The sequence below is a fragment of the Penicillium maclennaniae genome (genome assembly GCF_028827695.1).
Source record: "Penicillium maclennaniae strain IBT 15551 chromosome Unknown utg000007l:1.0-4884863.0:1.0-4888362.0, whole genome shotgun sequence".
Classification (NCBI taxonomy): Eukaryota; Fungi; Ascomycota; class Eurotiomycetes; order Eurotiales; family Aspergillaceae; genus Penicillium; species Penicillium maclennaniae.
Window position 1 is genome coordinate 4,482,186 of NW_026623219.1, and position 25,842 is coordinate 4,508,027.

Genomic DNA, 25,842 nt, shown 5'->3' on the forward strand with positions numbered 1-25,842 from the left:
AGATACCGCGGTGTCCTTGTGAAGGTTTGATTTTGCCTCCACTATGTTGTTTAATTGATTTCGATCCAAAATTAGAACTTATAGAATTTAGCGTCCATTTATTCTTCAGTCAATGAAAGACATCCTTATCACATATTCATTGAGATCCAACTAGAACATTCTTCTCGTAACACGCGAAATCAGGCCAGACACCCCCCTGCAGATCTGAAGCGTATATTGTGTAAACCCTGGTGGAGTGCCATGTAAGCATGTGCTGAAAGTAAATATTCACGTGTATAGATAATTATCAGAGTTTTCGTGTTGTACGGTACATGTTCTATTCTTACAAATCACATTCTCAGCAGGTCGTCTATCTCTTCAACCGCCACGACGACGCCGTCTAGTATTTCGAGTAGATGGTTCATACTCAGGCTCATTGTCAGTGTCAGTGTCAGTGTCAGTGTCAGAGTCAGGATCGGATATCGAGATGGCTGGTGACAACTCCTCAATATCGTCATCCTCATTTCCGGAAGACTGAGACTTGGATGGGACTTCATTGCTCTCGTCGTGACGCTCAACAATCAAGCCGTGATCTTCGTCCTCCCCTTCGCCAGGTAAAAGAAATCCACCGCCATGGTCAATGGGGTTGTGGGAAGACTCCTCGAGATGATCCTCCTCGTACCCATCATCAGAGGCATGCTCCTGGTGTTTCTTCCGAGTGGCAAATGGATTATGAGAATCTCGCTCGCGATCTGCATCCGGGTCACCGCCATATTCTTCACGGACTCGTTCCATGATGCGCAAACCGAAAAGGAACTTGCGCCATGTCTGCAAAATTCGCTTCTCAGCTTTGAGCTCCTCGCGTTTGCGTTTCTCAGCAGCGTCGATTCGCCAGGCATCTTTCAGTAGATCCTCATTTTCAGCAGCAATGACTACACCTTGAATCACGGGTACTGCCATCTTTGAACCGAATTCGAAACCAGTCACCGCCTCTGCGTAATCAATGCCCAGCTTCTTGCAGATTCGGACAGTCCCAGGGAGCGGGACATGAACCGCGCCACGAGGCACCATAGTAGGAACAAAACAGTCGATATTCCCATAGTCGTTTTTTGGAATCCTGCCATCTTCAATGGGCGGAGGGATGATGAACTCGGTCTGTTCGCGAGAATACAATCCCTGCATGGGTTTTTCTCCCGTTTCACGCTGTAGCTCGTCGACTTCGCGCTTGCGACTAAGTGTCACCGCTCGAATGGGCACTCTTTTCAGAGGAACCGCACCAGGCTGGATCTGGCTGCCTTCTTTGTGCCAACTTTCTGCCGACATACACTTTACGACGTGCGCTCGAAGGAACACGGGTTCTTCCTTGGCTTTGGCACCTCTACCTGCGGTAAAGGTGCGGACTGGCTCTGAGCCCGGTTTCAAGGCCTCTTCACGGCGCAGGAAACGCTCCAGCACAAACTCGGTCGATTGGCGAAGGCTTTGGAGTGTATCAATTGTCTGGGCCGATTTCTTTTTCTCCGGTTGCTTTCGTTGAAGGTCGCCTGCGTCCTCAACCTCGTCAACCTTGGTTCTACGGTCTGGAGGTCTTTCGTATCCCCGCATGACCGTTCTGAACCAGTCGTACTCGAAGTATTGTCCTCGGCGGCCTGGTTGCGGGATTTTCTCCACAGGCATCCTGAATCCCTTGGTCTTGCCTGGCCATGTTCGCCGTCGAAGGTATCGGGTGGTGACGTCCTTGCCGGTTCCATCGGCCGAGTGCGCGACCACGTAGCATATAACCTGCTTGGCGCGTTCTGCCTTGGCTCCGCGTGGCTCAAATGCTGCTTGAAAGTCCGGTGTAGTTGCAACGGAATTCGGGAGGACCAAAGGGTCAACCGGAATAATCTGATGCGTGACTGGTGAGGCAACCTCGGTCCAGTAAATAGGGAATGGTAGGTCCTTATCAAACTTTGGGACGTTCTTCTTTACCTTTGAACGATCCTGTTCTGAGTCAATCTCGGGGTCGAAACCTCCAGCTTCCATATTGGACTCGTCTTTCTCTTTCTTCTCCGTCTTGGATGGAGTGGATGGGGTGGCGTTTTCTGCTTTGGTCCAGCCAAATCCCAGTGGCTGGAGACTGCCTACCAGCCGTGCTTCTATCTCTAAAGCTCTGATCAGAGCTGTGAAGAGCTGAGCGCCAACGTCCCGAGAGCCCTGCATTCGTTCGGCCGTTGATCGGAATTCTTCAAGATTAGCAATCCGTTCTCCATGGATTTCTGGGTTGTGCTCTTCCTCCCGGAACTCATTCAATATGGCTTCAACGGAGGAGACTGGGCGATACCCATGCTTCCGTAGGCCAGGAGCTGTAATACGAAATTGTTTCTTCCAGTACGCAACCAGGACCTTAAGCAGAGGAATGATCGGGTCGCCCGCACTCATATCTGGCTGACCCAGCTCTAGTCTTTCGGATTCTTCGCCCCAGTCTTGCTTCTTTCGAGCTTTTTTTCCTTTCTTCTTGCTCTTCGGTGGGGGAGGCTTTGGCTCGGGGATCTCTATTCCCGCCGCAATCCGCCATTTCTTCACTTCTTTCTTGATGCCTTCTGGTAGCTTCTGGATTAATGCTTCATGAACCTTCTTATCGTTGATCCAGGCATTGCGAATGGCATTATGGAAGAGCAAGCACTGGACATGCATGCAGTGCGTCTGATTGCGGATCAGGCGCTCAATCTTGGACGGTCCTTTCTTGCCATCCAGGAGGTCTGACACATGATGTTCATCTTTATTTAGCGTCAATTCAAGATCTTGTATCTCAGCGACGGCCATGCTTGGAGTGGTGTCTCCAGTTGTCTTAGTGTCGATCGCGTCTTCCCAATCAATGTCGTCATCCTCCTCCTCGTCCTCCTCATCCTCCTCATCCTCATTTTCATTGCCAGATGCACGCGGTGCCTGGGGAGTAGCATTGTCGGACTCTGGCACATCGCTCAATGAAGAGACCGTATCGGAGTCGGAGTCACTAATGTGAAAGGGCTTGGCGGAGTCATCAGCCTGGGCCTGGCGTTTGGCGGGGGCGGGTCCGGGTCCTCGGAGAAGCGCTTGCGGGGGACGAAGGGTGGCATGAGAGTTGGGCTCGGAGCCCCGTTGCGACGCGAAGGAGCAAATGGAATCAAAAGACAGTCCTGAAAGGGTAGAGGATGCTCCGATAGGCGGAGCGGAGGTTGGAGATGAGCGCAGGAGTTGCTCTCGGCGGCTGCCGAGGTTCGTTCACCTTGCACTTCCTCCAACTTCCAGACTTTCGTCTCGCAGGAATCCCTCTGGTGAGAATTTACGAAATCACAGAATCACATTTAAAGAACAAAGCTACAGTCAGCATTCTCCATCATGGAAGCCGTCAAGCGATTCTTCAGTTCCCCGCGCTTCGCGGTGGCGGGGGCCAGCAATGACACCAACAAGTTCGGATATAAAAGTATAGCCTCTACGTGAATTGGAATTTGGACTCTGGGGATGCTAACTCCACTCCAGTCCTCGCTTGGTATCACCAGCACTCATTACCTGTGACACCACTGAACCCACGGGCAGCGCAGATTTCGCTCCCCTCGCGTTCCTACGATACCGTGCCTTCACCGTCGGCTTTGGCTTCACCCACGCAGACTTCTCTATCGGTGGTGACCCCACCACCGGTGACCCTCACACTGTTGCAGGAAGCGCACTCAGTCGGCATCCCTGCCGTCTGGTTGCAACCCGGAACCTTCGATAATGCAGTGTTGGATTATGCGCGAGGACATTTCGAGGCGGTGATTGCGGGCGACGGTGGAATGGGCGGCGAGGGATGGTGCGTCCTGGTGGATGGTGATGATGGATTGGAGGCCGCCGGTGTACAGTGGACCAGCCAGCGCTTGTAAAGGGACAGTTTTGTGGATAGATCTGCGAAGGGGTGAAGATGTGTGTCTCGGAACTCGGGGATGACAATTCCCTGTTATTGAGTCTAAGCCCGAAATAGTCAACTTCGTATTTTTCCCAGCCTTCGCAATCAAGCATTCTTTACACTTTCCTCACCTCTTTATTCTCATCTTATTCTGATATTTAAATAAAGATGCCCGACATGCCGGCGGTTTTTATCCCGTCGACGTCTCCCCCTAAAGTCGATCTCGCCAGCGCCAACTCTCAACTCTTCCAAGTCCCTGCCTCCGCCTCCGCATCCTCCTCGCTATACTCCCTCTCCGTGAGTCGCAAGCGCCCACGCCGCGACACCGAAAAGCTCTCATCCAAATTCGATTTTTCATCGGGAGATGCCAGCCCTTCCCTGCTCGAGTCTGAATACCGCAAAACAAGCGGTCGCCATGACTTCCACACCACTGCTGATCTTGACTGTCGTCCGAACCGCTATCGCGAGTCTTTCCTCCCACCATCGTTGGACGCCAGTATGGAGACAATAGATCAGAACACCCCAGAAAATAGCCGCAAGCGCAGCCGCCGCGACTCTTGTATTGCATCACCGTCAGCGGATGGTGCTGATACCCCGACACGACTTGGATGGGGACGCACGGTGATTAAGGCAGTCGGCAAAGTACTAGACTTGTGCTGGACTGGCGCATTCCGCGGATTCTATGCTGGGGGTGGTCAAGGTTACGATATGCAAACCGGGTCACCAGCACAATTCACTGCGACCTGGCATTCTCCTGCTTCCGTGGAGAAAGATCCGATCTTTCGAACACCCATCCCAGGTCAGTATCCCGAGGAAGACATCGAGCGAAGCTGGGTGGTTGTCCCCACTGAACCTACCGACCCATTCATCGGCGAAAGTATGGGGAGTCCATCTCTGAAAGCTCGTCGTGTTCACCCGGCGTCCACTCCCCGTCGGCGACCAGCCGTGATGCCTCGACTGAACAAGAGAGCGGCTCCATCTGCTTTACGGCCTTTGACACCTACCAAAGGAGTGGGCTTGGGTCTTCCGTCTCCGCGATCAAGAGATGGCCCAGGATCGGCTGAAGTGCAGAGACAAGCTGCTCGGTTACGCCGCAGAGAGCGTGAAGAAGATGCTAGTATCCAGCGCTTAAACAAACAACTACAAGCGATGATTCGCGAGGGCAAGGAGGCCCTCGGTACCACGGTCGAAGTGGATGATTTTGAGATGGATTACGATTGATCCCACCGATGCTTTTTCGTCAGTTGGCTTTTCTAATAATTTTTGTTCCGGTCATTTGCCTTGAAATATGGCTTTGCTTTTCTGGTCGCACATAACGATTCGATACCCCAAAAGCGCATGCTCACAGGGTGGTCAGACCAGGACCAACCTGCAGCGCTCAATGATTTATGATCTCGGTTTTTTCACCTATCCTCCTACTTCTCATTCGCTCTTTGGAAATTTGGATGAGGTTTGCTATTTGAGCTTTCTTACATTATTTGGTTTCCAAATTTACGAATTTCTTCGCTAGCTGTGAGCCTTGCTTTCCCCGCTGAATAAATAGTATTTCCTTCAAGTAAAAAAAAATTTTGACTTTGCGGGCCAGCTTCCATAAGTACACCACACATCAAATTGACTTCGAACGTCTTCACTAGCATCAAAAAAGAAATTTCGCCCAATGAAATCCGTCTTTGCAAGGACTTGATGTCGTTTCTGTTGCAGGAAACTTACTGAGCTCCAGCACCGCTAGCAGGGGCAGCAGGGGCAGCAGCAGCGGGAGCAGCAGCTGGGGCCGCATCGGCAGCAGGAGCAGAAGGAGTCAGAGTGTGAGCAAGCTTGCTGAGGACACTGCCGCTGAAGAGGACTGATTCCAGGTCAGACCCCCGAATGGGGGACTCATCACGGGCTTCATTCTCATGGACATCACGGCGACCATTCATCTTTGAAAGGTATCAGCATTGTGACAAGGATTATGATCAGGGCGAAAACTTACCGGAAAGAGTCCAAGGCCATGGTGAGTGTTACCGGCAAAGAGCTTTCCGAGACCACTCTCGCTGGCAAGCTGGGCGATAGGGTCATTCTTGTTATCCTTGACAGCTTGTGACTGAGACTTGGACTGCTCAGGTGTGGGAGCGGCCTGCTTTTTGTTGTTCTTGTCTCCGGTCAGGCTGGCCCCCAGGTCGGACAGACCACCCAAGTCGCGGCGCATCTGGGGGAATCGTCAGTCATTGCAATGTACTTGTTCTCGTTTTTGTCACGTACGGGTGTGGCCATGTCGGCGGCATCCGAGTTAGCGTCAATACCGCTGTCTAGGGCATCATCGACGGCATCGGCAATGTCATCACCGTCCTTGTACTCGCGGCGAATCTGATGAATGGTCAGTCACTTGTCCTCGGTTTGACGCAATTATTTTTATCATACGAGGATTATATCTGTAGCAACGCCCAGAACATCGGTGGCAGCATCGGAAGCAGCACCATCTCCGTCACTAATGAAGCCGTGGGTTGCTTCGGTAGAGGTAGGCAGATCCTCACTACGCTTGTGGCTTTTGTTTATGGACTAAGATTTCTCGTTAGCTTATTCTTTGCACCCAAGGAGAGATTACAACATACACCACCGCTAGTCAACTTGCGGATGAGCCACAGAGCACCGAGCGAATCGGGGTTGTTAGCGGGCTGGCCACGCTTCTCCATATTCTGGCCCTCATTCTGGCCGTAATTCTGGCCGTAATTCTGACCATAGTTCTGACCATAGTTCTGACCATAGTTCTGACCATAGTTCTGACCAGCATTTTGGTTTTCGTTCTGGTGAGCGTTTTGACCAGCGTTCTGGCCCTCATTCTGTCCGTGGTTCTGGCCGTAATGTTGGCCGTGGTTTTGGGGGAAGCCCTGGAACTTCTATTAGGCGTCTGATCATACTCCATTTTTCTAGGGACAAACATACAGTCTCGTGGTGAGAACGACGCATTCCAACCTTCTGGCCTCCACCGGTCTGGTGAGGGGAGTTGGCAGGGTGGTTCTGATTCTGCTTAGATTGTCAGCTTCTCGACCAATATCCAAATGGATGTTTAAGCACGAACACCACCGAAGATAGACCCCAGCAGAGGTAGATTGCTCAGATCACCGGTGAACGAGCGGACCTCGTTGTCTCGCTTCTACATCCCGGAGCATGATTAGTACGGCTTTTCTTTCATCGCTTTTCTTGAAGAAACCCTACCAAAGGAACTGGTCGCATGAGAGGGCCAACAAGAGGAAGGCTTTCCAGCGGGCTGTGTGTCACAATGGGCTTCTTCTCGTTCTTCTTTTCATCTGCCGCCTTCTTGCCCATCTTATCCATCTTGTCATCGGAAGTCGGATTATCGCTTTTGGGAGTGGCGAGTCCCTTGAGCATCTCATTCACTGCACCATCGGCGGTACCAGCACCTATAAAGTTACCGGTACCATCGCGAGCCATGACACCAGTCACATCGTTGCCAGCCGGTCGCAACGGCGCGGCCAGGCTCATGGCCGCAAAGAGTGTCAGGGCGTAAGTAGTCTTCACCATTGTGTCTGCTCTTTGATTGAGACCTGCTGAATTGGAGTCTGCGTCCACGAGCGACGTGTCGAAGCAAGAAATAAAAGGGGGTATTAACGAAAGTGTGCGGAATGCGACGCAATGAGGGATGGCAACGACACCAGTGTCTTTATAGTGATCGCCTTGGCCACATTCTAAGGCTGCGAGGACGAAGGGGTGAGGGGGGTTAGTACTCTTCCTTGTCCTGCACCATGTTTACACCCTTGCTGGGAATGTTGTGGTTGTCTTGTTCTGAAGAGGAGACGGGTAATTTGATGTCTTCGGGCCCTGGCAGGAATGTTCCGATGCTTGTTGGGAACAATCTCTCCGTCGATCATCGTTGCAGGGAGGTGAATGCAAGGGGTGGTCGGTTTTCTACTCGTGCGCTTCGGTGTATTCCGGGCTTCCCAGTGCATCTCCTGAACAATGCTTCGATCACATGGAGTCCATTCGTGAGTGGACACATGAGCTCACAATACATTTCGTTTCAGGTTGGTTGATGTTGGTTTATCGTGAGGTTTCTGAAGCTACGGTTTGAACAGACTCCGTGCAGTTGAGCCACGCTCTACCAATACAAGGGGTATGACCTGTTTATCCCTCAATAACCCTTTCAATTTCAGCGTCGCCTCCCCGGGTTAACTGGATCGAAACTTGGAGGGTGTATAAGCATGGTCGAAGCTTCTTCCGCAAATGCCACCGGACTAGGGCCAAGATCCTAATCATGCAACGCGCAGTTTCATAATAAGAAATACAAATCATGTAGATGCTATGGATGCGGCGTACATCCTAGATAGCAAGGCAGTCTTACGCCGCTGCTTGGGTTGGGCATGAAGCGGAAATGTCTGTTTTCAGAAGCGGCGGCTGCTGCTTGTCTTGAGCCATTTGGTGAAGTCTGAGGGAGTATATGAAGGGGAAGTGACATATATATCATCCATTGACCAGAAAGAGGAGAAAAATATGTTTTCGAGAAGAAGAAAAAGAAGCTTTTAAACTAGCATTCTCGGCCTCACAGAGTCAAGGGCCGTTGGGATTTTTTTCTGACAAAACTCGTGTCTTCCAAATCTAGGTTGATTGGACGGCAGATGCATAGAATTCCATAAGAAGGAAATGTGCCCACTGCTGCTCTTGAACCCCTGGCATCGAAAATTCTTATGCTACTTCTGTGCCATTTACTACGCTATTGGTGGTGTGAAATGGTAAGTTATCGTGATCCAGGGATGCGAGCAATATCATGGCTCGAGTCTAGTAATTTCGCGGCTAAGTCGATGGCACTTTCGGTGTTACTACCGTACATATATCAATTGAAGTTTTCGACGTAAATCATGGGGTCCCACATCAACAACCTTCAGGCATGCTCGGTCCTTGTTAGAGTGACTTAGAAGATCACGGATCATAGTGTCAGATCTTGATAATATCTTCATCTTCCGGCCAATTGGCCTAGTGGTAAGGCATCCGTTTCCGGTGCGGGAGATCGTAGGTTCGAATCCTGCATTGGTCGTTTCTTTTTTGGTTTTATTTCTTTCTCTTATCTTTGGAGAAATACATCTGAAGTAATTTTTGCTTCACAGATCCGAATGAGAAGGTCCAGACATGTTCATTACTCAGGAGGCTGTAGCTTAGCGGATTGATTGCTGAGCAACCACTATCAAACGTAACCAGAATAAGCAAATTACACTTTCGGCTAGGATAATATGCATTAAGCGTCTGAGAGGAAAATGAATAAAAAAAGGAATTAGAAACAAGGCAGATGGACCAAAAGCAAAAAAGATAACGACTCTGTGAAGCAAAAATTACTTCAGATGTATTTCTCCAAAGATAAGGAGAAAGAAAGAAAACCAAAAAAGAAACGACCAATGCAGGATTCGAACCTACGATCTCCCGCACCGGAAACGGATGCCTTACCACTAGGCCAATTGGCCGGAAGATGAAATATCTTCGAGTGTCTGTAATATAATGCTAGCCTCTGTGTGCGGAAAAGGCTCTTGAGCACGAGGGACAGTAGAAACCAGTTTTCTATTATCATCAACAGTAAACGATAGCAAGAGATGCGGGCTCTGGAAACGACGAAGACAAGCGAAAAAAAACAAGCACTACCAAGACAAGACTTCAATGGTGAGGCTTCCAAGTGTGGTCAAGAATGCTCATGTGTACGTGAAAGAGCTGGTCCTAGTTCGCGGTGTGGACACAACAAACGCTGTTTACAATTCTTCATGCTCAGAAAGGCTGCAATTTGAAGGTTGGACTGACAGTCATGGTTTGTACAGAGTCAAGAGGATTCTTGAATCCGATGGGACGGGGCAACCAACCACCAAAGGTATTTGTGTCGGCCTATTCGCAACAATACTTGGTCCCGTGTATGTAGTCATCCTGTTGGGTTTAATGATGCCTAACTTGACTGCTTGATTATCTTGATAGGGGACCATTTCCCATAACAACCGTCCGCTGTTGTTATTGCAAGCTCAATTGCATCTATTTAAACCTCTTTGGCTCCATGCGTCTTCTGCCTGTGGATATATACTTGACCGGGATGTATCTATTGAGAAATATGAATGTCATTTCTTTAATGTTTCCTGCTCTAGAAATTAGTCAGACTCGAATCCCAGAAACAGCTTCTAGTCCCGTCGTATCGACTCCCTATCCAACCGCGCGGAATTCCTCGCAGAGTGGATCTCCCAATCCGAAGTAATTTTAATCTGTCCCTGAGCCAGCTCAGTCAATTTCTTCGCCATGGGAGGCGGTGCCACTGTCACCAGAGGAATTTCAGGCTCCTCGGTTTGCTCCCCCATGACTGTCGTCTTCCAGTATTCGGCAGATGGCGAGTCAGAGACTGGTCCATCTGCCATGGAGCAGAAAATGGAGGTTCCAAAGAGCCTTTGAATCGCCGGAGGCAGTAGTGGTAAACAGACGACAATGATACCGAGAAGGGAAGCAATGCATGAAATAAGTGATACTCGAGCCGACCCGTAGGTTGGGTCCTCTGGGTCGAGCTTGTCCTCAAGCTTGATGCGAACTGCCGTGATGGCAAGTATGCTAGAGACGCAATTTCAGAAAACGAACACATTTCCATAGAGAGTGGCACACTGATACTCACGCGATACCCAGAATGTAAGTCAGCCCGAGGGCGACTTTTCTGGCCCGGGCTAACCTCATATGCCGTACAATCGGCAGAGGCACAAGTAATATGAACCCATTGAGAATGACCTCGCTCACCGTAGTGGCGGTATGCAGGGTCTTTCGGTCACCGCAATGACCCTGCGCATCAGCCCACCAGACCTTGCTGGGCGGATCACAGAAGAATGCCGTGGCGAAGAAAGTTGCAATCCACAGAGCTGTACACAAGCTCATCACGGTATAGATCAGCCACATGATGACCTGCTGCTGGAATCTGCGGAGGTAATAATGCAGAACAGATCCCTGAACCAAATAGACCACTGTACATCCCACCAAGTTTCCCGCATACGTCAGCTAATGAGGGTTAGACAGACCGTCAAGGTTCTCAATCTGAGGAGCAAGAGTACGAACCTGGTTGAAACGGACAAAAGCCTCTGGCCCTCCGGTCCGAGCCACCTCCAATGAATGGAGACCCAGACCACAGAGTAAAATCAACATCAGCTCAATGATGTAACGACCAAGCATGAGGACCTAGGAGGTGTCAGTGTCACCAAATATGTGTAGTGAACCTAGCACACCGGGCGAATCCGATCTTACTGTGGCACTCAGAATCAACCGATCATTCCACTGCCACGAGGCCTTCTGCAAATGCCTCGACCATAGCCGTAGACCAACCGCCGTGAACCCGGCCGCCAGCAGGACCGTTTGGACGGCAATGTCGGCCTGGCCTAGCCAATTGTGGCCGAGGGCGTGGACGAGGGTACCTATCGGCGGCGGCATCGCGGCTCAACCAGAATTGAAGCGTCAGAATCAACAGCTCGGGCACCAGGCATGATATATTGAATGATCCACGTTTCACTTTTCACTACTGTGCAAGGACCAGAAAGACCGGCGGGGGGGGAGGGGCCGTGCATTAAAGTCGAGTCAGCCGAACAAGGGGCCCCTGCGGTCCCAGGCATGCATCTTTATCTGACATGATTGGCTTTCCGCCCGATGCCCTTTCTGGAAGAGATCTGGTGCTTGCCGTTGTCGAGGCGGGAAATCGTTGCACGGGTTCCCGGCAATCCTCAACTGCCCGACTTCTCCACTTCACTTTATCTCTGACACCTCGTCCGTGTTTCACACCGCTACCACGATGTGCCCTCTTACATAGTCTCGCGTCGTCAACCTGCTTGACTCAGTCTATATATACCCATATGTGCCTTCACGGGGGGTTTTTTTGGAGCTGCTCACCAGCCCAATCTCGGCTCCAGGGTTATTGCTCGACACTTCTGGCGCCATTGGACCCCGACATGATGTACACCGAGGTTGTGGACCCATAATAGTAAACTACATGAAAATCTGTGAGTATGCGAGGCTGCGGTGCGATTGAGCGATGCGGAGCATTTTAGGTCCTACTGGGTCTCATTTCCCTGCACTTCTGCTTGGCACGCCTGGATAGTCCCCATCGAGCAAATCTCATTTGCTTAAGAGACGATAAATATTGGATCACGGAAATTCCATCTGGCCCACATCCCACGTCACATCAGGCCGTATTGAGCAGGGTGTCCCAGGAGGACTATCGGCCTTGCTATGGGTTTCAAATTCATAAGTGTGATTGAAAGACAGCTGCACGGCTTACGCGACTAATAAGTGAGATGATTTGGAACTCTATATCGTCAAAACATAATGTAGAATAAATGTCTCGTCAAAAGGGAGATCATGGAAACCATTTCCAAGGCTGTGGAGCGATCCACCACGTGGAACCCGTCGACCGCCGTGAAATTTGAATCAAGTCCACCGATCCGATGCTTGGAGAACCTGTCGAGCCGGGGTTTAGAAACTCCGATACGATGCCACACAGGGGTTTGAAACCGATCATCGTGCCCTGGTTGACTGTGATTCTCCGATGATCATTGCTGCTTGCCTACATGCATCCATGGCGTGTCAGATAGTCAGATTGGCAGATTCGAAAAGAAACTCGGGAACGACTGATCACATACTGATCACATATTATTTATTTCTAATGACATCCCGGATGTACCGGGCTCATAAAGCTAACGCTGCGTGAGATTTTATCATTATACACTTCCGCAAACATTCGTCACTTGAATCCACCGAGAATGTCAACGAGCACAGGCCGCAATGGAGCGATTCAACACCAGAACTTAGGTGCTCTTCTTCTGGGCCTCGCGCTCCGCCTTGCGCAGAGCTCGCTTGCGGATGCTTTCATGCATACCCTTGTTCTGGTGAACCACGAACTTGCCCATGACTCCAGTGACCGAGGTCAGGAACCAGGCCATGATACCGTGGCTCCAGTACGGGGAAGAGCTGTACGCATAGGTCGAGGAGCCACCGCTTCGGCCAATCTTAGACAGAACCGAGCGGACAAAGGCGCGAGGGGTAGGGATGGCGGCAGAGGCGCGGCGGATCTTGGACATGGCGGAGGTGATCAGGTATGCCTGGACGAGCTCAACCTCGATACCATGGGGAGCCAATTCAGAACCCAGAGAGGTGGACCACTGCTGCAGGAAGGCCTTGCTGCCAGAGTATGTGGCCAGCAGAGGAGTGGGGAGCAGGCCGCCGAAGGAGCCCATGGTCAGGATCAGACCGCGGCGGCGTTGGATCATGCCGGGAACGAAGATCTGGGTCACGCGCAGGGTGCCGATGCAGTTGATGGTGATAATATCGTTCATCTCGGCAGCGGGAGTCAGGGCGAAGGGAACGGGGATCGAGTGGCTCTGGCCAACGTTGTTGACCAGGATGGAGACATCTAGACCGGAAACCAGAGAGCGCATAGCCTCGTAGTCTTCGTCGGCATTGCGGGAGAAATCCATGGCGAGGATCTTGGTCTCAACATTCGGGAAACGCTTGGTGATCTCGTCCGCCAGAGTGACAAGCTTCGATTCGGTCCGGGACACTAGCACAATGTTGAACTTGGCACGCGCCAGCTGCAGCGCGAACTCCTTGCCCAGACCATCCGAGGCACCGGTCACGACGGCCCAGCTACCAGGAGGACCGAAAGAGCGAAGCTAGAATCGGGTCTGTTAATATCATTGAATGTTGAGCATCGGCGAGAGGTACATACCGGCTTGCCCGGAAGGACAAACAAACTGAGGAGCACGCGGACGAAGCTCCAGATCTTACAGGCGACGACGAGGCCACCAGTAGCAAGCAGAAGCAGTGCGCCGACAGCAGGGAGGCCCGACTCGATATGAGCGGGCCATTGCGAGAGGCATTCGGTGTATTTGGAGATATCCATGGTGGGATGAAGGAGGGGAATTGAGGAGGGAAAAAAAGATGTTGGTACTGTTGGGGGTTGATCTGCGCCGAGAACTCCAGACACCTCGGCCAGCTCCTTCACTCACTAAACTTCACAGCTCCAGCTTTCCCCTCAACCCTTTCAATTCTGCGCAATGGATCAAATCATCTCATATCTTCCTCCCTTCGAGGGTCTTCTGCCCAAGTGGCTCTTGTTTGTATGTTCATCCTTGTTTCTTTCAGGGGAAACCTCCTCGCTCATCTCATCCAGGTCTCCGTTGTCTCCGCCGTCAACAGTCTACAGGCTTACTGCTCTCCCGATTACACTTCCAAGCTCTATACCAATGGCGCCATGGCCGTTGAGCCTCTCTCCGGTCGTGTCTTTGGTACCTGGACTTTCCTCTCCGCCGTCATTCGCTTTACCGCCGCCTACAACATTGACTCCCCTGTTGCATACAACCTCGCTATCTGGACCTACGGCATTGCGCTGACCCACTTCGTTGGTGAGCTTGTTTTCGGAAATGCTTCCCTCAAGGGACGCTTCCTTAGCCCGTTGATTGTCGCGTCCTCGTCTGTTGCTTGGATGTTGACTCAGCGTGAGTTCTACCTGGCTTAAGCTGCCACGACAATGGGTGATGTACAACGGGGTTGCCACGCACTCAGCGGTGAATCTAGGTCAGCACTTGAGGTGTGGATTGAGGGAAAAAAACGTGTATAATAAATACTCCTACGCAAATATGTCTAATCCATGTTCGGGCAACAGTTATTCAAGAAAATATTACAGTTTCATTTCTGCATATGTGAGATTTTTGGTTGGTATTATGCAAATACTAGTCATCAGACTCCCTGTCTATGTTCCGGCGAAAAGAAAACGACAACTTTACTGCATCTTCTTGCGGTACAATTCACCACCGCAGCCACGGAGTCGAGCAGCAGCCTGCTCGGGCGTGATATCACGCTGAGGCTCAGCCATCAGCTCATAGCCAACCAGGAACTTGCGGACGGTAGCGCTGCGCAGAAGAGGCGGATAGAAGTGGAGGTGCAGGTAAGAAGCGTCCACTTCTTCTTGGGTACCATCTAGAGGAGCCTGGTGGATACCCATGCTATAGGGGAAGTGAGTCTCGAAGAGGTTGTCATATCGACGGGTGAGCTCGGCAATGGCCTCGGCGAGGAGAATTCGATCGGCATCGGACAGATCAACAAGAGCGCGCTTGTGTGTGCGGCTGATGATCATGGTCTCGAAAGGCCAGGTAGCCCACCACGGGCAGACGACAACGAATCCCTCGTTTTCAAAGACTACACGCTCCTGTTTACGACTCTCCAGCTCTGCGTAGTCCTCCAGCAGGTGACTACCGCCGTGCTGGGTACGGTAGCGCCGCAGCTGCTCGAGCTCGGCGGCGGGCTCCTCAGGCAGAGTACTGGTGGTCCAGACCTGGCCGTGGGGATGAGGGTTGGAGCAGCCCATAGCGGCGCCCTTGTTCTCAAAGATCTGCATGTAGCGGTACTGCTCCTTGGGCTTGGAGACATTGGCGTGGTGATCGATAGGCTGGATGTGGGTGGGCGGCGCAAGCTTCGCCAAAGGGGAGGTTGGTGACAGATGAGCGGCATAGATTTCAGTCCAGGCATTGATCACAGGAACAATCTCAATAGGAGACAAGTCGGCGAGGGTGAGATTGTGGGCGGCAGAGAACGTCAGGACGTAGCACTTGCCCGTCACGGGTTCAGCCTTCAAGAAGCGCTTTTCGATTTCTGAACTCGGTCAGTCTGGGTCTGATCGAAGAGCGAAAGGCGCGTACCATCATCATTGCTGTTGTCATAAGGAGCCTGCTCCTCCTTCACGGCACTGTAGTCGTTGACGAAGACAAAGGTGCTGTCGTACTTGGGGTTGGTGTCACCCTGAGCGCGCTGGTTGCCAGGGCACAAGTAGCATTTGGGATCATAGTCAGGCAGAGTGGTCTTGGAGGGACTCTCTTGAGCACCTCTGTAATAAAAGAAAAAGAGATCAGTCAGATAATGCCATTGTCGCAAAATTGCAAGCAACTTACTGCCAAGGGCGCTTGGTTCGGTGGGGGAGACGAGAATATGCGAGCCACGCAGAGGATTATATCTCCGGTGAGAGATGTCGTCGAGAACGTTCTCCATGTTATCCAGGAAGAATTGCGAGTACCTTGTGGAAGTAAAAAATGGGAGGCAAGAGGTAGAAAAACCCCGCTGGGGAAGAGGTCTACCGCCCGGGCCCCCGCGGGGTCTCCATCAAGGACATTTAACATGACGCAGTCAGCAGGTTAGCTCCCACACTTCGGGTGAATTGAATATCAATGGGTTCCTGGAATCCAAGGTTACTCCATAATATCACCGATGAGGTCCATACTAAGTGTTAGCCTGGGTCGAGTAGCGAATTGAAGATGACATGATGGGTCTTGGCGCCGATGTCATTTCTCTCGGTGAGCCGTATAGGCATCGGCAACCCGAGGGCGAGATTCTGGGGCGATGGGGTTATGGAGCTGCACCTTGGAGTCCCGGATAAATTCGATTTAACCATTCCAGAGACCCTGTCAATTTTACAGTCCCAAACTCCTAATTTTAATGGAGATAATTGCTATCATAGACTGGAGTGGTGCACGTGACGTCATATGCGCGCACGTTATGATCTGATTTGACTAGACACAACTCCTCTGGGCATCAAAAGCTTTAGCTTGCACGACCACACTCGACTCATCACTGGTGATGATGCTTATGTGAATGGTGAAGATGCACTCCACAAGACCGGTTGGCCAGCATCAAGATTAAAAAAAAAAGATCAGACTTGACAGTTCTCAACTGGCTTCCTTTTCAAACCTTCCTTTCGTAACATTCAGCTGTCCACCTGCGCTTTTCATTCAACTGATACACGACACCCTATATGAATATCAAATTGCCCTCAACAATGAATTCTGAAGACCCTCCCGTCCCTCAGGGGAGCCAGAGCCCAAGGTTGGGAAGTCTTCCAACTGAGGTGAGATACCGGCCCTTTAAGCACGGGGCGATGGCTAAATGTAGGAAAGTTGCTCGATCAGACAGTGCTAGAATTGCCTGTTGAGCATATGGTCATGGCCATGTCCGTGTCTCGCCGCTTCAAGGCAATCATTTCCAGCAATCTGAATCTCATGCTCGATCGTGCTATGCAGGCCATCGAGGAGGACCGCTTGAAGGTCATGCTAACATTTGCACCACCTGCTTTCGCCCATAGATTTGTCATTTGCAGAAACATGACAGCCGGTCAGGTGAATGGATATGTCACTACATACTCCTCTTTCTCCCAGCCAAGCGTTTTTGCACCCAACCAAGGCACTCCGAGAGATGCATCTGGTGAGTCTCTGCATGGGTAATAGTGAAGCATATAGACTGAAAAATAAAATAGAAATATTGTGCAAAAGCTTCCTCCAGGAGGTCGACATTCACGACGAGGAGGCATTCACTCAGCTCAAAGTGTCCATTCAGATAGCCTCGACGCCTGGTTCCTCCTGGTTCACAAACCGGACTTTAATTTTTGACAGTACTATTCGGCTTCCACGCGAATGGCTTGATGGACGAGCTGGTGAGCTTCTCTGGCTAGATGATGCAAAGTCATTTGGCTTGCACGTGCAGTCTCACCCTAAACAAGTACCTGACCCCGTGGAGGGAACTTCGTATTACGACCTCGAGGTGGATGGTAAATGCAATCTTTCCCACGAAGTTAAACTTATGCTTACATTTCAGCACTACATATACAAGCCACCAGATTCCTTGCCGCCGTTAAAGAAGCAGAGCGTAAAGAGGAAAAAGAAACGGTACATGGCATCACTTCCTTCTGGATAATGAGCCTCGTTGACTGTTGTCGATAGCATCTTACTTTGACGCATAACTCCCGTTTCAGCTTGGTCTGGTGAGACAAGCTTATCAAAGCATTACGACCGCTAGACGAAGACGTAAGGAAACACAAGTACTAAGGATGTCGCCAGACTGCTCATGGTTGCACACCGAGACTTTCGGATGATTTTCATCCATGCCCAACATTCCCACGTTGGAGTTTTCAGCTTAACTGCGCTTGACATCTCCACGAAGCCGGCTATGGGAGGAACATTGCGTCCGCAACTAGACCCATATCAGTGCACAAATATAGCCACGTACATTCTTCTCTACTGCAATGACAAGGACACCCATGTAGGTCAGACAGAGTGACTTTATGTACTCGCACTCATTCTTTGATCTATGAGCTACATGAAGATCTATCAAAGTACGAATCTCACCTATAATGGTAATTTCTCCCATCAGAATTCATACTCTCATTCCATGCTTATATAATACCATCTTAGGATGTGGGAAATTGCTCTGCCGCTCGGCTGTCATGTTTTAGGCAGGTCATGGAAAAAAGCAAGCACCCAAAGACTGTGAATGGAGAACGCACCAGGTCGCACATTCTCGTGTGGGTCAACCATAACCTCAATAAAAACTGACATAGCTTCATTCTCACTCCGCCAATAGATGTATCATCGATAACTTCAAGATCATGCAATACGTCAATCAACAATAATACAAATCATTTCGGGAAGCCGTGTGGTCCAGTATGGGTGGAGCCCGGACCGAAAACGTGGAAAAAGGCGAGTACGACTCCACTGAAAAATCTGAGAGTGGCGGGCCACTCCGCTCGTTCTCGGCACTGCCAGCCGATTTGGCCTGGCATGCCAATCACTACACGGTGCCTGAATTTATAGCTAACTCTTTTAGGCAAATGCCGAGGCTACCGGTAATCAGAGTGGGGCGCGATATTCGAGATTAGTCTTCGTTTCCATCAAAAGGAGTGTCGATGAATTCCCCTTTTTTTTTTTATAATAAGTCTTGCCTGGTCGCGATCTGCATCTGTTGATTTCAGGGGCAAGGCTGGCGCACCTTGGATTAGATTGATTTTCCATCGTCTTAGCCCAAAACACCGCTCTTTCCAGTGGTGGGCTTCGATCATCATGGAAGCTCTGGGTGCTGGAGGCGAGGCCTTGTTTCCTTCCAAGATCCCCTTTTGGCGTCTGATTTTTGACCAGAAGGTCATCACCCTGGATGTCGCTCAACATCCATACCCGGGCTCCGGCACAGAGGAAGATCCCTATGCGGTGACATGGATTCCAAACGATCCTCGCAACCCCATGAACTTTCGCAACGTCACGAAATGGGCCATCACGATTTTGGTCTCATTCGTCACGCTAGCTGTTGCGCTGGTATCCTCGGCATACTCAGGTGGAATGAGCCAGATCATAGCCCAATTCGGTGTCGAGGAAGAGATCGTCATCCTGGGAGTCTCCCTTTTCGTGCTTGGTTTCGCTATTGGACCCCTGATCTGGGCGCCGCTCAGTGAAATATTTGGCCGTCGTCATATCTTCACTTTCAGCTATATGTTTTTGACGGCATTTAATGCAGGTGCTGCTGGCTCGCAGAACATTGAAACTCTCATCATTCTTCGATTCCTAGCAGGCTGCTTCGGATCTTCGCCTTTTGGTAATGCAGGTGGCACCATCGCCGATATGTTTCCTGCTTCTCAGCGTGGTATTGCGGTGAGTTTGTTTGCTGCGGCGCCATTCTGAGGTCCTACTATTGGCCCTATCATTGGAGGATTCCTTGCCACTGGAGCTGGGTGGCGCTGGGTGGAAGGCTTCCTGGCTGCATTTTCAGGTGTTCTCTGGCTATGCATGATCTTCTTGCTGCCAGAGACCTATGCTCCGGTTCTGCTGCGTCGCCGGGCTGCCAAGCTGTCTGAATTGACCGGGAAAGTCTACCGCAGTAAGCTTGATATCGAGCGCGGCCCTGTTCCTCTGAGCAGGACTTTGAAGACGGCCCTTTCGCGACCCTGGATCTTGCTGTTCCGCGAGCCTATCGTCTTTCTGTTCTCCATCTATATGTCGATTATCTACGGAACTCTCTATATGCTGTTCGCGGCCTACCCTATCGTCTTCCAAGAGGTTCGGGGGTGGAGCGAGGGTGTGGGTGGTCTTGCGTTTTTGGGTATCTTAGTCGGCATGGTTCTCGCTGTGGCTTACACTTTCCCAGAGAACATGCGCTACGCAAAGAAGTGCAGTGAGACCACTGACCGTCTTCCCCCGGAGATTCGACTGCCTCCGAGTATGATTGGAGGTATTGCTCTGCCCATCGGCCTCTTCTGGTTTGCATGGACAAACGCGCCGAGTATCCATTGGATGGCATCGATTGCTGCGGGTGCTCCGTTCGGATTCGGCATGGTTCTCATCTTCCTGAGTGTATTCAACTATCTCATTGATTCATACACCATCTACGCCGCCTCGGTATTGGCAGCCAACTCTGCGCTCCGCTCCTTGTTTGGCATGGCATTCCCTCTCTTCACGACATACATGTACAGAAACCTAGGCATTCACTGGGCGTCGTCCATCCCAGCCTTCCTCTCGGTTCTCTGTGTGCCATTGCCGTTTATCTTCTACAAGTACGGCGCTCAAATCCGCCAACGCTGCACCTATGCGGCTGAGGCTGATGCGTTCATGCGTCGACTCGCTGAAAAGAACCAGGCCGAGATCCGGAGGGAAGAGGTGGAGGAGAAGACCATCAATCATGACGAGGTAGATGAAAGCAGCGACAGCGAGACCTTATCAACTGTGCCTTCGCGGGCAACTATTGCACGCTTTGCTTCAAGAGCATCTCGTCAGTCAGGAAAATCGATGCATCGTATTCCCACTGCAACTCAGTACGAGGAGAACCCATATGACCTGGATTTAGTGAATACTCGCCAGTCTGCTATCAGTCGGAAGGAATGAGTAATCAATGCCAGGATTTTATGGTCAGATCGAAAGAGCACCGGCTGATTTACCGATACCCGTCCGAAGATTGGATCGTTTCTCGCTCAACGAAGACAGACTCGTTTCCCGCTCCAAGCCAATCAGCCATATTTTCGGCCCTTTCGTTCGTCAATTGAACTGAATTGACTCAAATTTCAAATATTTCCTTTGGTGCATCATCCCATGGGGACCATTAGATATCATATCAGACCCGTCCGACCATGTGAAGGACTGGTGTTGATGATGAGGAGCTTCTTGACTCTATGTCAGTTTGAAATCACCTGGGTATCTCGATCAGCACATCCTCAATGCTACTCGAGAGCATACTTTTGACGAAGAGATTCTGGCAAACTACGTGAGGATTCCCCCAACATATCTCCCAAGGGCTCCCCTGTCGTTTGGTTTTGCTCTTTGCATTCGGCAACTCTTGGCGCGGGCCTCTTCCGTTCAAAGTGCTCACCCTGCTAGTTCTCAATGCGTCCCTAGCACTTAAGGCATTCTCAAATCTGCCGGTGATATTGGTGAGGAGTGAGGTCAAAGAATATTTCACTTTTTATCTACTGAAATGGGTGACGGCTCGATGGCTGCCTGACAATGCAGTCTGGACGACACACACATACTCACACACACACACACACTGCCTGCAACCGTAGCGATCGGTCTGAATGATAAGCTGTATAAGCTGCATCGGATCCTGGGGTGCATACAAAAAAGGCTTGGCACAACCCTACGACTATTTTTTGTTTTGTCTATACTTTGCGTTGCTGCACATCCATCTCAATTCTTCTTTGACTTGAATTCTTTGTTAAAAGTTAAAATTCAAAGTTCATATAGGTCATAAAGCTGAACGACCTTACTAAAGTAGCTAAAAGGGAGGGAGAGATTGGAGTAGAAAACGAGCGGATCAAAGCTAGGCATCACCCATGAGGGAATCACCATCCGCTGACGAATAAACTGTAGATCCGGAGTTCTCCTTGATATGAGTTTGTCGAGACGATTCCTTCGAATGAGTAGGCGACATCATCGCTGCCTTCTGGAAAAAATGTACGAGTAAACCCATAATCTCACTGTAGTCTCTAACACGGGTTCGCAGATAACGTTCGGACCACTACTTGATGATTAGATCAGTACTTATCTCAGTTGAAGATCGTAGATCAACATACCCTGAGAGTTGTCATTGATTTTAAGAAAGCAGAAGTGTCGGTCATCGGAAACCATGCCATAGACAGTGCAGTTCTTTTTGCCAGCCTCTTTCCGTAGCCTATGTACGATTCCTAGGAGCGCATTAAATCTCAATCGTGGTAGAACAATGATCAGATACTTACCCATATATGCCAGACACTGTGGTAGCCCAGTTGCTCCGTACTCTCTTCTCTTCGCTTCCACAACAACAACATTCAGTTCCGTTTCCTCAATCTCGCCATACCAGACTGCGTAGTCCGGCTTCCCCACTAGTCTGCGACGCTTTTTTTCTTGTTTTACTGGACCGTAGCCCCATTGTCTCTCCGCCTGTAGGCAGAGAACGAGCACCGGTCGAATTCCTCGACCTGGCAGCATCGAGAGCATAGATAATTAGCATGTCGACAGTTATTCGGATAATGGCTTCGTTCGGTTGACCTCGCAAGGTGGCCATTTCGATCTTTTTCAGGACGTTGGCTTGACTTCGGTCAGCAATGTGTCAGCTTCCTTGTTGGATCCAGGATCACCTACTAAGTTCCGATGACATCGCAACGGTGGTCACGGCTGCAAGCTCGGGGTCCTCAAGTGTGAGCTCCAGACCTAGCATCACCTGCACTTCCTCCAGATTGAGACTTGAGATGGGAAGTGCTGCGAAAATGGATTTTTGCTCATTCACAGCCTTCTGGCACAGGGAATAAAACTTCTGATCGTCCTGATCAGTCGGGTCAGCCGGCTCGCCTCTCAAGAATTTGCGAAGTTCCTCTTTCCATTTTTTTTTGGGCATCTTGGACGAGCGGGACAAGTATGAACACAAGACGGTGAGGAGGGGCAGGGGAAGGGGAAGAGGAAGTGAGGAAGTGAGGATTCTGCTTTTATCAGAAAGGGAGCGGTCGTCTAGCGTGACTGCCTCCATTAGGCAGGGTGAGTCTCTCTCTCCGACACCCAAAAAGGCTCGGAGCTCTCTTTTACGCTCTCCTTCCTACACATCTTTTTACACCACTTTCCATATCTCTTCCTACATCTCTTCTTAAACCGGCTCAATAGTGCTTCCTCCACCTCTCTTTCCAAACCAGCATATCCAAGACGGTAAGCCTCATTATGGCATCTCCACCAGAAGATTGCCACTTCCCTTCATTGGCAGTCGAGAAGCTTCAACTCTCAGACGTTGAAAGCATCTTTGATCTAGTTCAAAATGATGATGTGGACTGGGCGCCATTTCGGGTCTCGTTTGACATGCCAGGTGACTTCGGTAAGCTTGACTTGACCAGGAATTATTTCCGAGTTGATCCCTGACTCTCAAATCTGCTTAGCGTTCTTTCTCAACATGATTGACGCCTCAGTCTCCCGGTCTGATGGAATGCATGAAGTCGCAATGCGACTTCGGCTCGGCCTTCTTCTCAGTGCGGTGCACTCTACATCCCCTGATCCAAGTACTCCGGAATTGCCCTGGGTCCCCCTCTCAACCGGGTATCGTTTTCTTTTCGAGCCAGTTGTCTACAAGAAGGGGATGTACCGCCTACAGGGAGTCCCTGTGTTTTCTTTGTGGTACATTGAGTCATCTGGGAGTGATAACGCGGCCGTCAATTTCGTCATCGTGGAAACAAAGAAAGGGGAGTCTTCTCACGGTGTTCCTCAGGCTCTTGCGTACATGGGTGAGTGATCTCTCTTCGCTCCTAGGTTCTATAGCAACGAGACTAATTCTTATTAAGGCATGATTCGTAGACAACGAGATGATGAGGACAGTGTTCAAAATGTCATTTTCGGTCTCTCTACCGATCATGATCAGTTTCATTTTGTTCGTCTAAATTGCCAAGGAAAAGTGCGTCACAAGTTGTGAGACATATGTCTACTCACGCTAACTATACCCTAGTGGTCTCGACTAGACATCACTTACAGCCATCGCCAGCAAATTATCGAAACATTTGCCTACATCCACAAGCAAGCTTCTCTTCTGTCCATGTTGGAAGAAAGCGGTGAGTCCAGAGAGTGTTGCTCAGGATCTCAAACTGATCACAGCCTTGTGAGCGATCCAACCTTGTCAAGCTTTAAAGTGGAGGATTCTTGGATACAGGATTCCAAGGAATATGACAATGAATTCGACATTGACTATTAGTATTAACTTCCTTGGCATGGGATTCGCTGGTCAGACCACCTCCCCGCTGGTCAAAGTACACTGATCAAACTACACTTCACCATCCAAGTTACTTATCTATTACTCAATCCAAGGTATTCGTAATCGCTATCCCGATATGTCTGAATGGTAGGGTAAGATTAACAACTTATGTAGTGTAGTGGGAGAACCGGCGACATAATAGCATATGTGTGGCCTCAGGCATAATCCAATGCCTGCAGTGCATGATGCATCTTCAAGACAGAGTTGGAGATAGATTAAGCAACTACCCAATTCAATTCCGGTTACCACCATTTTCTCTGTTCATGATGAAGCCTTACTTACGGTCCGTACGGCCTCGACGGGATATCCGTACGGCATTGTCAAGCATGCCAAATATGGTGATGAAGATGCAGGTGTACGTAATACTTTTTAATAAATAACAGAAATCATAAAACAAACATTCCAATGTTGGACGCACAGACTTGTAGTGCATCGCCAGACTTGGAAATTCCTGATCACTCATCAACCCCACAGCCTCGGTCCATCCCCCAACTACTCCACCCGAGGGCCACCGAATGTTATATACCCGACCCCAGACGCTCCTTGATCATCTCATCGTTTGAATCCGCAATATTTCATCATGTCTGGCAAAATTGACGCGTACGTGGATTGCGGTATGGCCCCTTGGACACTCGATTCGCCTGCATTCGCAGATGCAGGTCTTAGATCAATTCGGCGTGTGGCGGATAGCTGATAAGTTTAGTCTCGCCCTACTCGTACTATGCGACTCTCTTTCTGAGAAAAAATCGGAAAGCACTAGAGTCGCACGGCGTGGAGATCGAGTGAGCGTCTCCGTCGAGTCCATCTCATGATGTCAAGCTAACCCTTGAAGATTCCATCCTGTGTTTCTTGGTGGCATCAACGTTGGCTCTGGTAAGTGAACCAATACATCTATGAATGATTTATTCTCATACAATCAGGAAACAAACCACCATGGACACTACCCGCCAAAGCAAACTACTCCAAGTTTGACTCTGAGCGCGCATGCAAATACTTTGGCGTGCCGCCGATCAAGAACCCGGATTTCTTCCCTATTCTCTCCATCATGGTATGCATTCCCCCTTCTCCCCGGTATCTATCGTTGAGTCCCCGGCTCATCAATTAGCCCCAACGCTGTATGATCTATATCAAGCGCACATATTCACGGGAGCGATTTGAAACCACCTTCCTCTCGCTCTCCGAGTGGATGTACCACAAGAATATCGACATCAGCAAGCCAGAGCATCTGGCCAAGCTGCTCAAGTCCCATCACTACTCCGATGAGGAAATCAAGGCGATCCTAGACGCGGCTCAGAGCCCGGAGTACAAGGAGGCTCTGACGGCCAATACGCAAAAAGCGTTGGATCAAGGTGCATTCGGGGCGCCGTGGTTCTGGGTCAGAAATAAGTATGGCAAGGAGGAGCCATTCTTCGGAAGTGATCGGTTAGTGTCTGCATTAGACATGGAGTGGAAGGGGCGCTAAGCTAATCTTGATGCAGGTTTGCCTTTATGTGGCAGTATCTGGATCTGCCTTTCCAGGACGTCGCGATTCTTGAAAATACCAGGAAATCCCGGCTATAGAAGATTCTCGAAATGTGTTTAAGATGATTTGCTGGGATTCTTTAGGATCGATCGAGAGCAGTGATGACATTCAAGATCGGAAAACGCTCAAGGCCCGAACGTTCCGCACGATCCGCACGATCCGCACGTCCCGCATCATTAATTCATCTCGGCCTCGGCTCCATTGAGTCACGGCTCAGCAATCTCGATCCGAAGACCGATGTCGATAGTAATAGATCGGGTCTAGCTAGTTCAGAACTAAATAAAAAGCCTTTCCTGTTGATGGGTTGTCGTGTATGGAATATAAATCTCGGATAAATCCTAAGCCCCGGTTCGACTGATATCGTGCTACCCCACGCTGCCCCACGTTAAAGCTTGAA

The 25,842-nt window shown here is 50.2% G+C and overlaps 13 protein-coding genes across 13 annotated transcripts; 7 read left to right on the top strand and 6 right to left on the bottom strand.

The window, feature by feature from the left end:
* Positions 1 to 357: 357 nt before the first annotated feature.
* N7477_008885 (Rad4 family protein) lies at positions 358 to 3,335 on the bottom strand (the record flags this gene model as incomplete). The annotated part of the gene is made up of 2 exons (XM_056970548.1): positions 358 to 3,152; positions 3,320 to 3,335. 2 exons carry the CDS (start codon positions 3,333 to 3,335, stop codon positions 358 to 360), a joined length of 2,811 nt encoding a protein of 936 aa, XP_056820580.1.
* Position 3,336: 1 nt separating this feature from the next.
* On the top strand, positions 3,337 to 3,857 carry N7477_008886 (CoA-binding protein; the record flags this gene model as incomplete). Its single annotated transcript, XM_056970549.1, has 2 exons — positions 3,337 to 3,421; positions 3,478 to 3,857. The coding sequence occupies 2 exons, from the start codon at positions 3,337 to 3,339 to the stop codon at positions 3,855 to 3,857; spliced, it is 465 nt and encodes a 154-aa protein (XP_056820581.1).
* Positions 3,858 to 4,048: 191 nt separating this feature from the next.
* On the top strand, positions 4,049 to 5,101 carry N7477_008887 (uncharacterized protein; the record flags this gene model as incomplete). The annotated part of the gene is made up of 1 exon (XM_056970550.1): positions 4,049 to 5,101. The coding sequence occupies one exon, from the start codon at positions 4,049 to 4,051 to the stop codon at positions 5,099 to 5,101; it is 1,053 nt and encodes a 350-aa protein (XP_056820582.1).
* A 485-nt stretch (positions 5,102 to 5,586) lies between these two features.
* On the bottom strand, positions 5,587 to 7,402 carry N7477_008888 (uncharacterized protein; the record flags this gene model as incomplete). The annotated part of the gene is made up of 8 exons (XM_056970551.1): positions 5,587 to 5,799; positions 5,853 to 6,068; positions 6,122 to 6,226; positions 6,281 to 6,418; positions 6,472 to 6,756; positions 6,803 to 6,883; positions 6,939 to 7,013; positions 7,076 to 7,402. 8 exons carry the CDS (start codon positions 7,400 to 7,402, stop codon positions 5,587 to 5,589), a joined length of 1,440 nt encoding a protein of 479 aa, XP_056820583.1.
* Positions 7,403 to 10,023: 2,621 nt separating this feature from the next.
* Positions 10,024 to 11,302, bottom strand: N7477_008889 (uncharacterized protein; the record flags this gene model as incomplete). The annotated part of the gene is made up of 4 exons (XM_056970552.1): positions 10,024 to 10,441; positions 10,503 to 10,876; positions 10,934 to 11,053; positions 11,120 to 11,302. The coding sequence occupies 4 exons, from the start codon at positions 11,300 to 11,302 to the stop codon at positions 10,024 to 10,026; spliced, it is 1,095 nt and encodes a 364-aa protein (XP_056820584.1).
* Positions 11,303 to 12,669: 1,367 nt separating this feature from the next.
* On the bottom strand, positions 12,670 to 13,763 carry N7477_008890 (ketoreductase; the record flags this gene model as incomplete). The annotated part of the gene is made up of 2 exons (XM_056970553.1): positions 12,670 to 13,533; positions 13,590 to 13,763. 2 exons carry the CDS (start codon positions 13,761 to 13,763, stop codon positions 12,670 to 12,672), a joined length of 1,038 nt encoding a protein of 345 aa, XP_056820585.1.
* A 154-nt stretch (positions 13,764 to 13,917) lies between these two features.
* Positions 13,918 to 14,378, top strand: N7477_008891 (Erg28 family protein; the record flags this gene model as incomplete). The annotated part of the gene is made up of 2 exons (XM_056970554.1): positions 13,918 to 13,980; positions 14,034 to 14,378. 2 exons carry the CDS (start codon positions 13,918 to 13,920, stop codon positions 14,376 to 14,378), a joined length of 408 nt encoding a protein of 135 aa, XP_056820586.1.
* Positions 14,379 to 14,642: 264 nt separating this feature from the next.
* On the bottom strand, positions 14,643 to 15,904 carry N7477_008892 (UDP-glucose:hexose-1-phosphate uridylyltransferase; the record flags this gene model as incomplete). The annotated part of the gene is made up of 2 exons (XM_056970555.1): positions 14,643 to 15,511; positions 15,559 to 15,904. 2 exons carry the CDS (start codon positions 15,902 to 15,904, stop codon positions 14,643 to 14,645), a joined length of 1,215 nt encoding a protein of 404 aa, XP_056820587.1.
* Positions 15,905 to 16,688: 784 nt separating this feature from the next.
* On the top strand, positions 16,689 to 17,670 carry N7477_008893 (uncharacterized protein; the record flags this gene model as incomplete). The annotated part of the gene is made up of 5 exons (XM_056970556.1): positions 16,689 to 16,757; positions 16,807 to 17,110; positions 17,163 to 17,453; positions 17,501 to 17,571; positions 17,626 to 17,670. The coding sequence occupies 5 exons, from the start codon at positions 16,689 to 16,691 to the stop codon at positions 17,668 to 17,670; spliced, it is 780 nt and encodes a 259-aa protein (XP_056820588.1).
* Positions 17,671 to 18,741: 1,071 nt separating this feature from the next.
* Positions 18,742 to 20,550, top strand: N7477_008894 (MFS transporter; the record flags this gene model as incomplete). Its single annotated transcript, XM_056970557.1, has 2 exons — positions 18,742 to 19,327; positions 19,355 to 20,550. The coding sequence occupies 2 exons, from the start codon at positions 18,742 to 18,744 to the stop codon at positions 20,548 to 20,550; spliced, it is 1,782 nt and encodes a 593-aa protein (XP_056820589.1).
* A 931-nt stretch (positions 20,551 to 21,481) lies between these two features.
* Positions 21,482 to 22,534, bottom strand: N7477_008895 (uncharacterized protein; the record flags this gene model as incomplete). The annotated part of the gene is made up of 5 exons (XM_056970558.1): positions 21,482 to 21,679; positions 21,735 to 21,845; positions 21,897 to 21,950; positions 21,998 to 22,227; positions 22,282 to 22,534. The coding sequence occupies 5 exons, from the start codon at positions 22,532 to 22,534 to the stop codon at positions 21,482 to 21,484; spliced, it is 846 nt and encodes a 281-aa protein (XP_056820590.1).
* A 314-nt stretch (positions 22,535 to 22,848) lies between these two features.
* Positions 22,849 to 23,410, top strand: N7477_008896 (uncharacterized protein; the record flags this gene model as incomplete). The annotated part of the gene is made up of 2 exons (XM_056970559.1): positions 22,849 to 22,999; positions 23,061 to 23,410. 2 exons carry the CDS (start codon positions 22,849 to 22,851, stop codon positions 23,408 to 23,410), a joined length of 501 nt encoding a protein of 166 aa, XP_056820591.1.
* Positions 23,411 to 24,503: 1,093 nt separating this feature from the next.
* Positions 24,504 to 25,483, top strand: N7477_008897 (putative DSBA family oxidoreductase; the record flags this gene model as incomplete). Its single annotated transcript, XM_056970560.1, has 6 exons — positions 24,504 to 24,537; positions 24,627 to 24,705; positions 24,756 to 24,796; positions 24,844 to 24,971; positions 25,029 to 25,345; positions 25,402 to 25,483. 6 exons carry the CDS (start codon positions 24,504 to 24,506, stop codon positions 25,481 to 25,483), a joined length of 681 nt encoding a protein of 226 aa, XP_056820592.1.
* Positions 25,484 to 25,842: the final 359 nt, after the last annotated feature.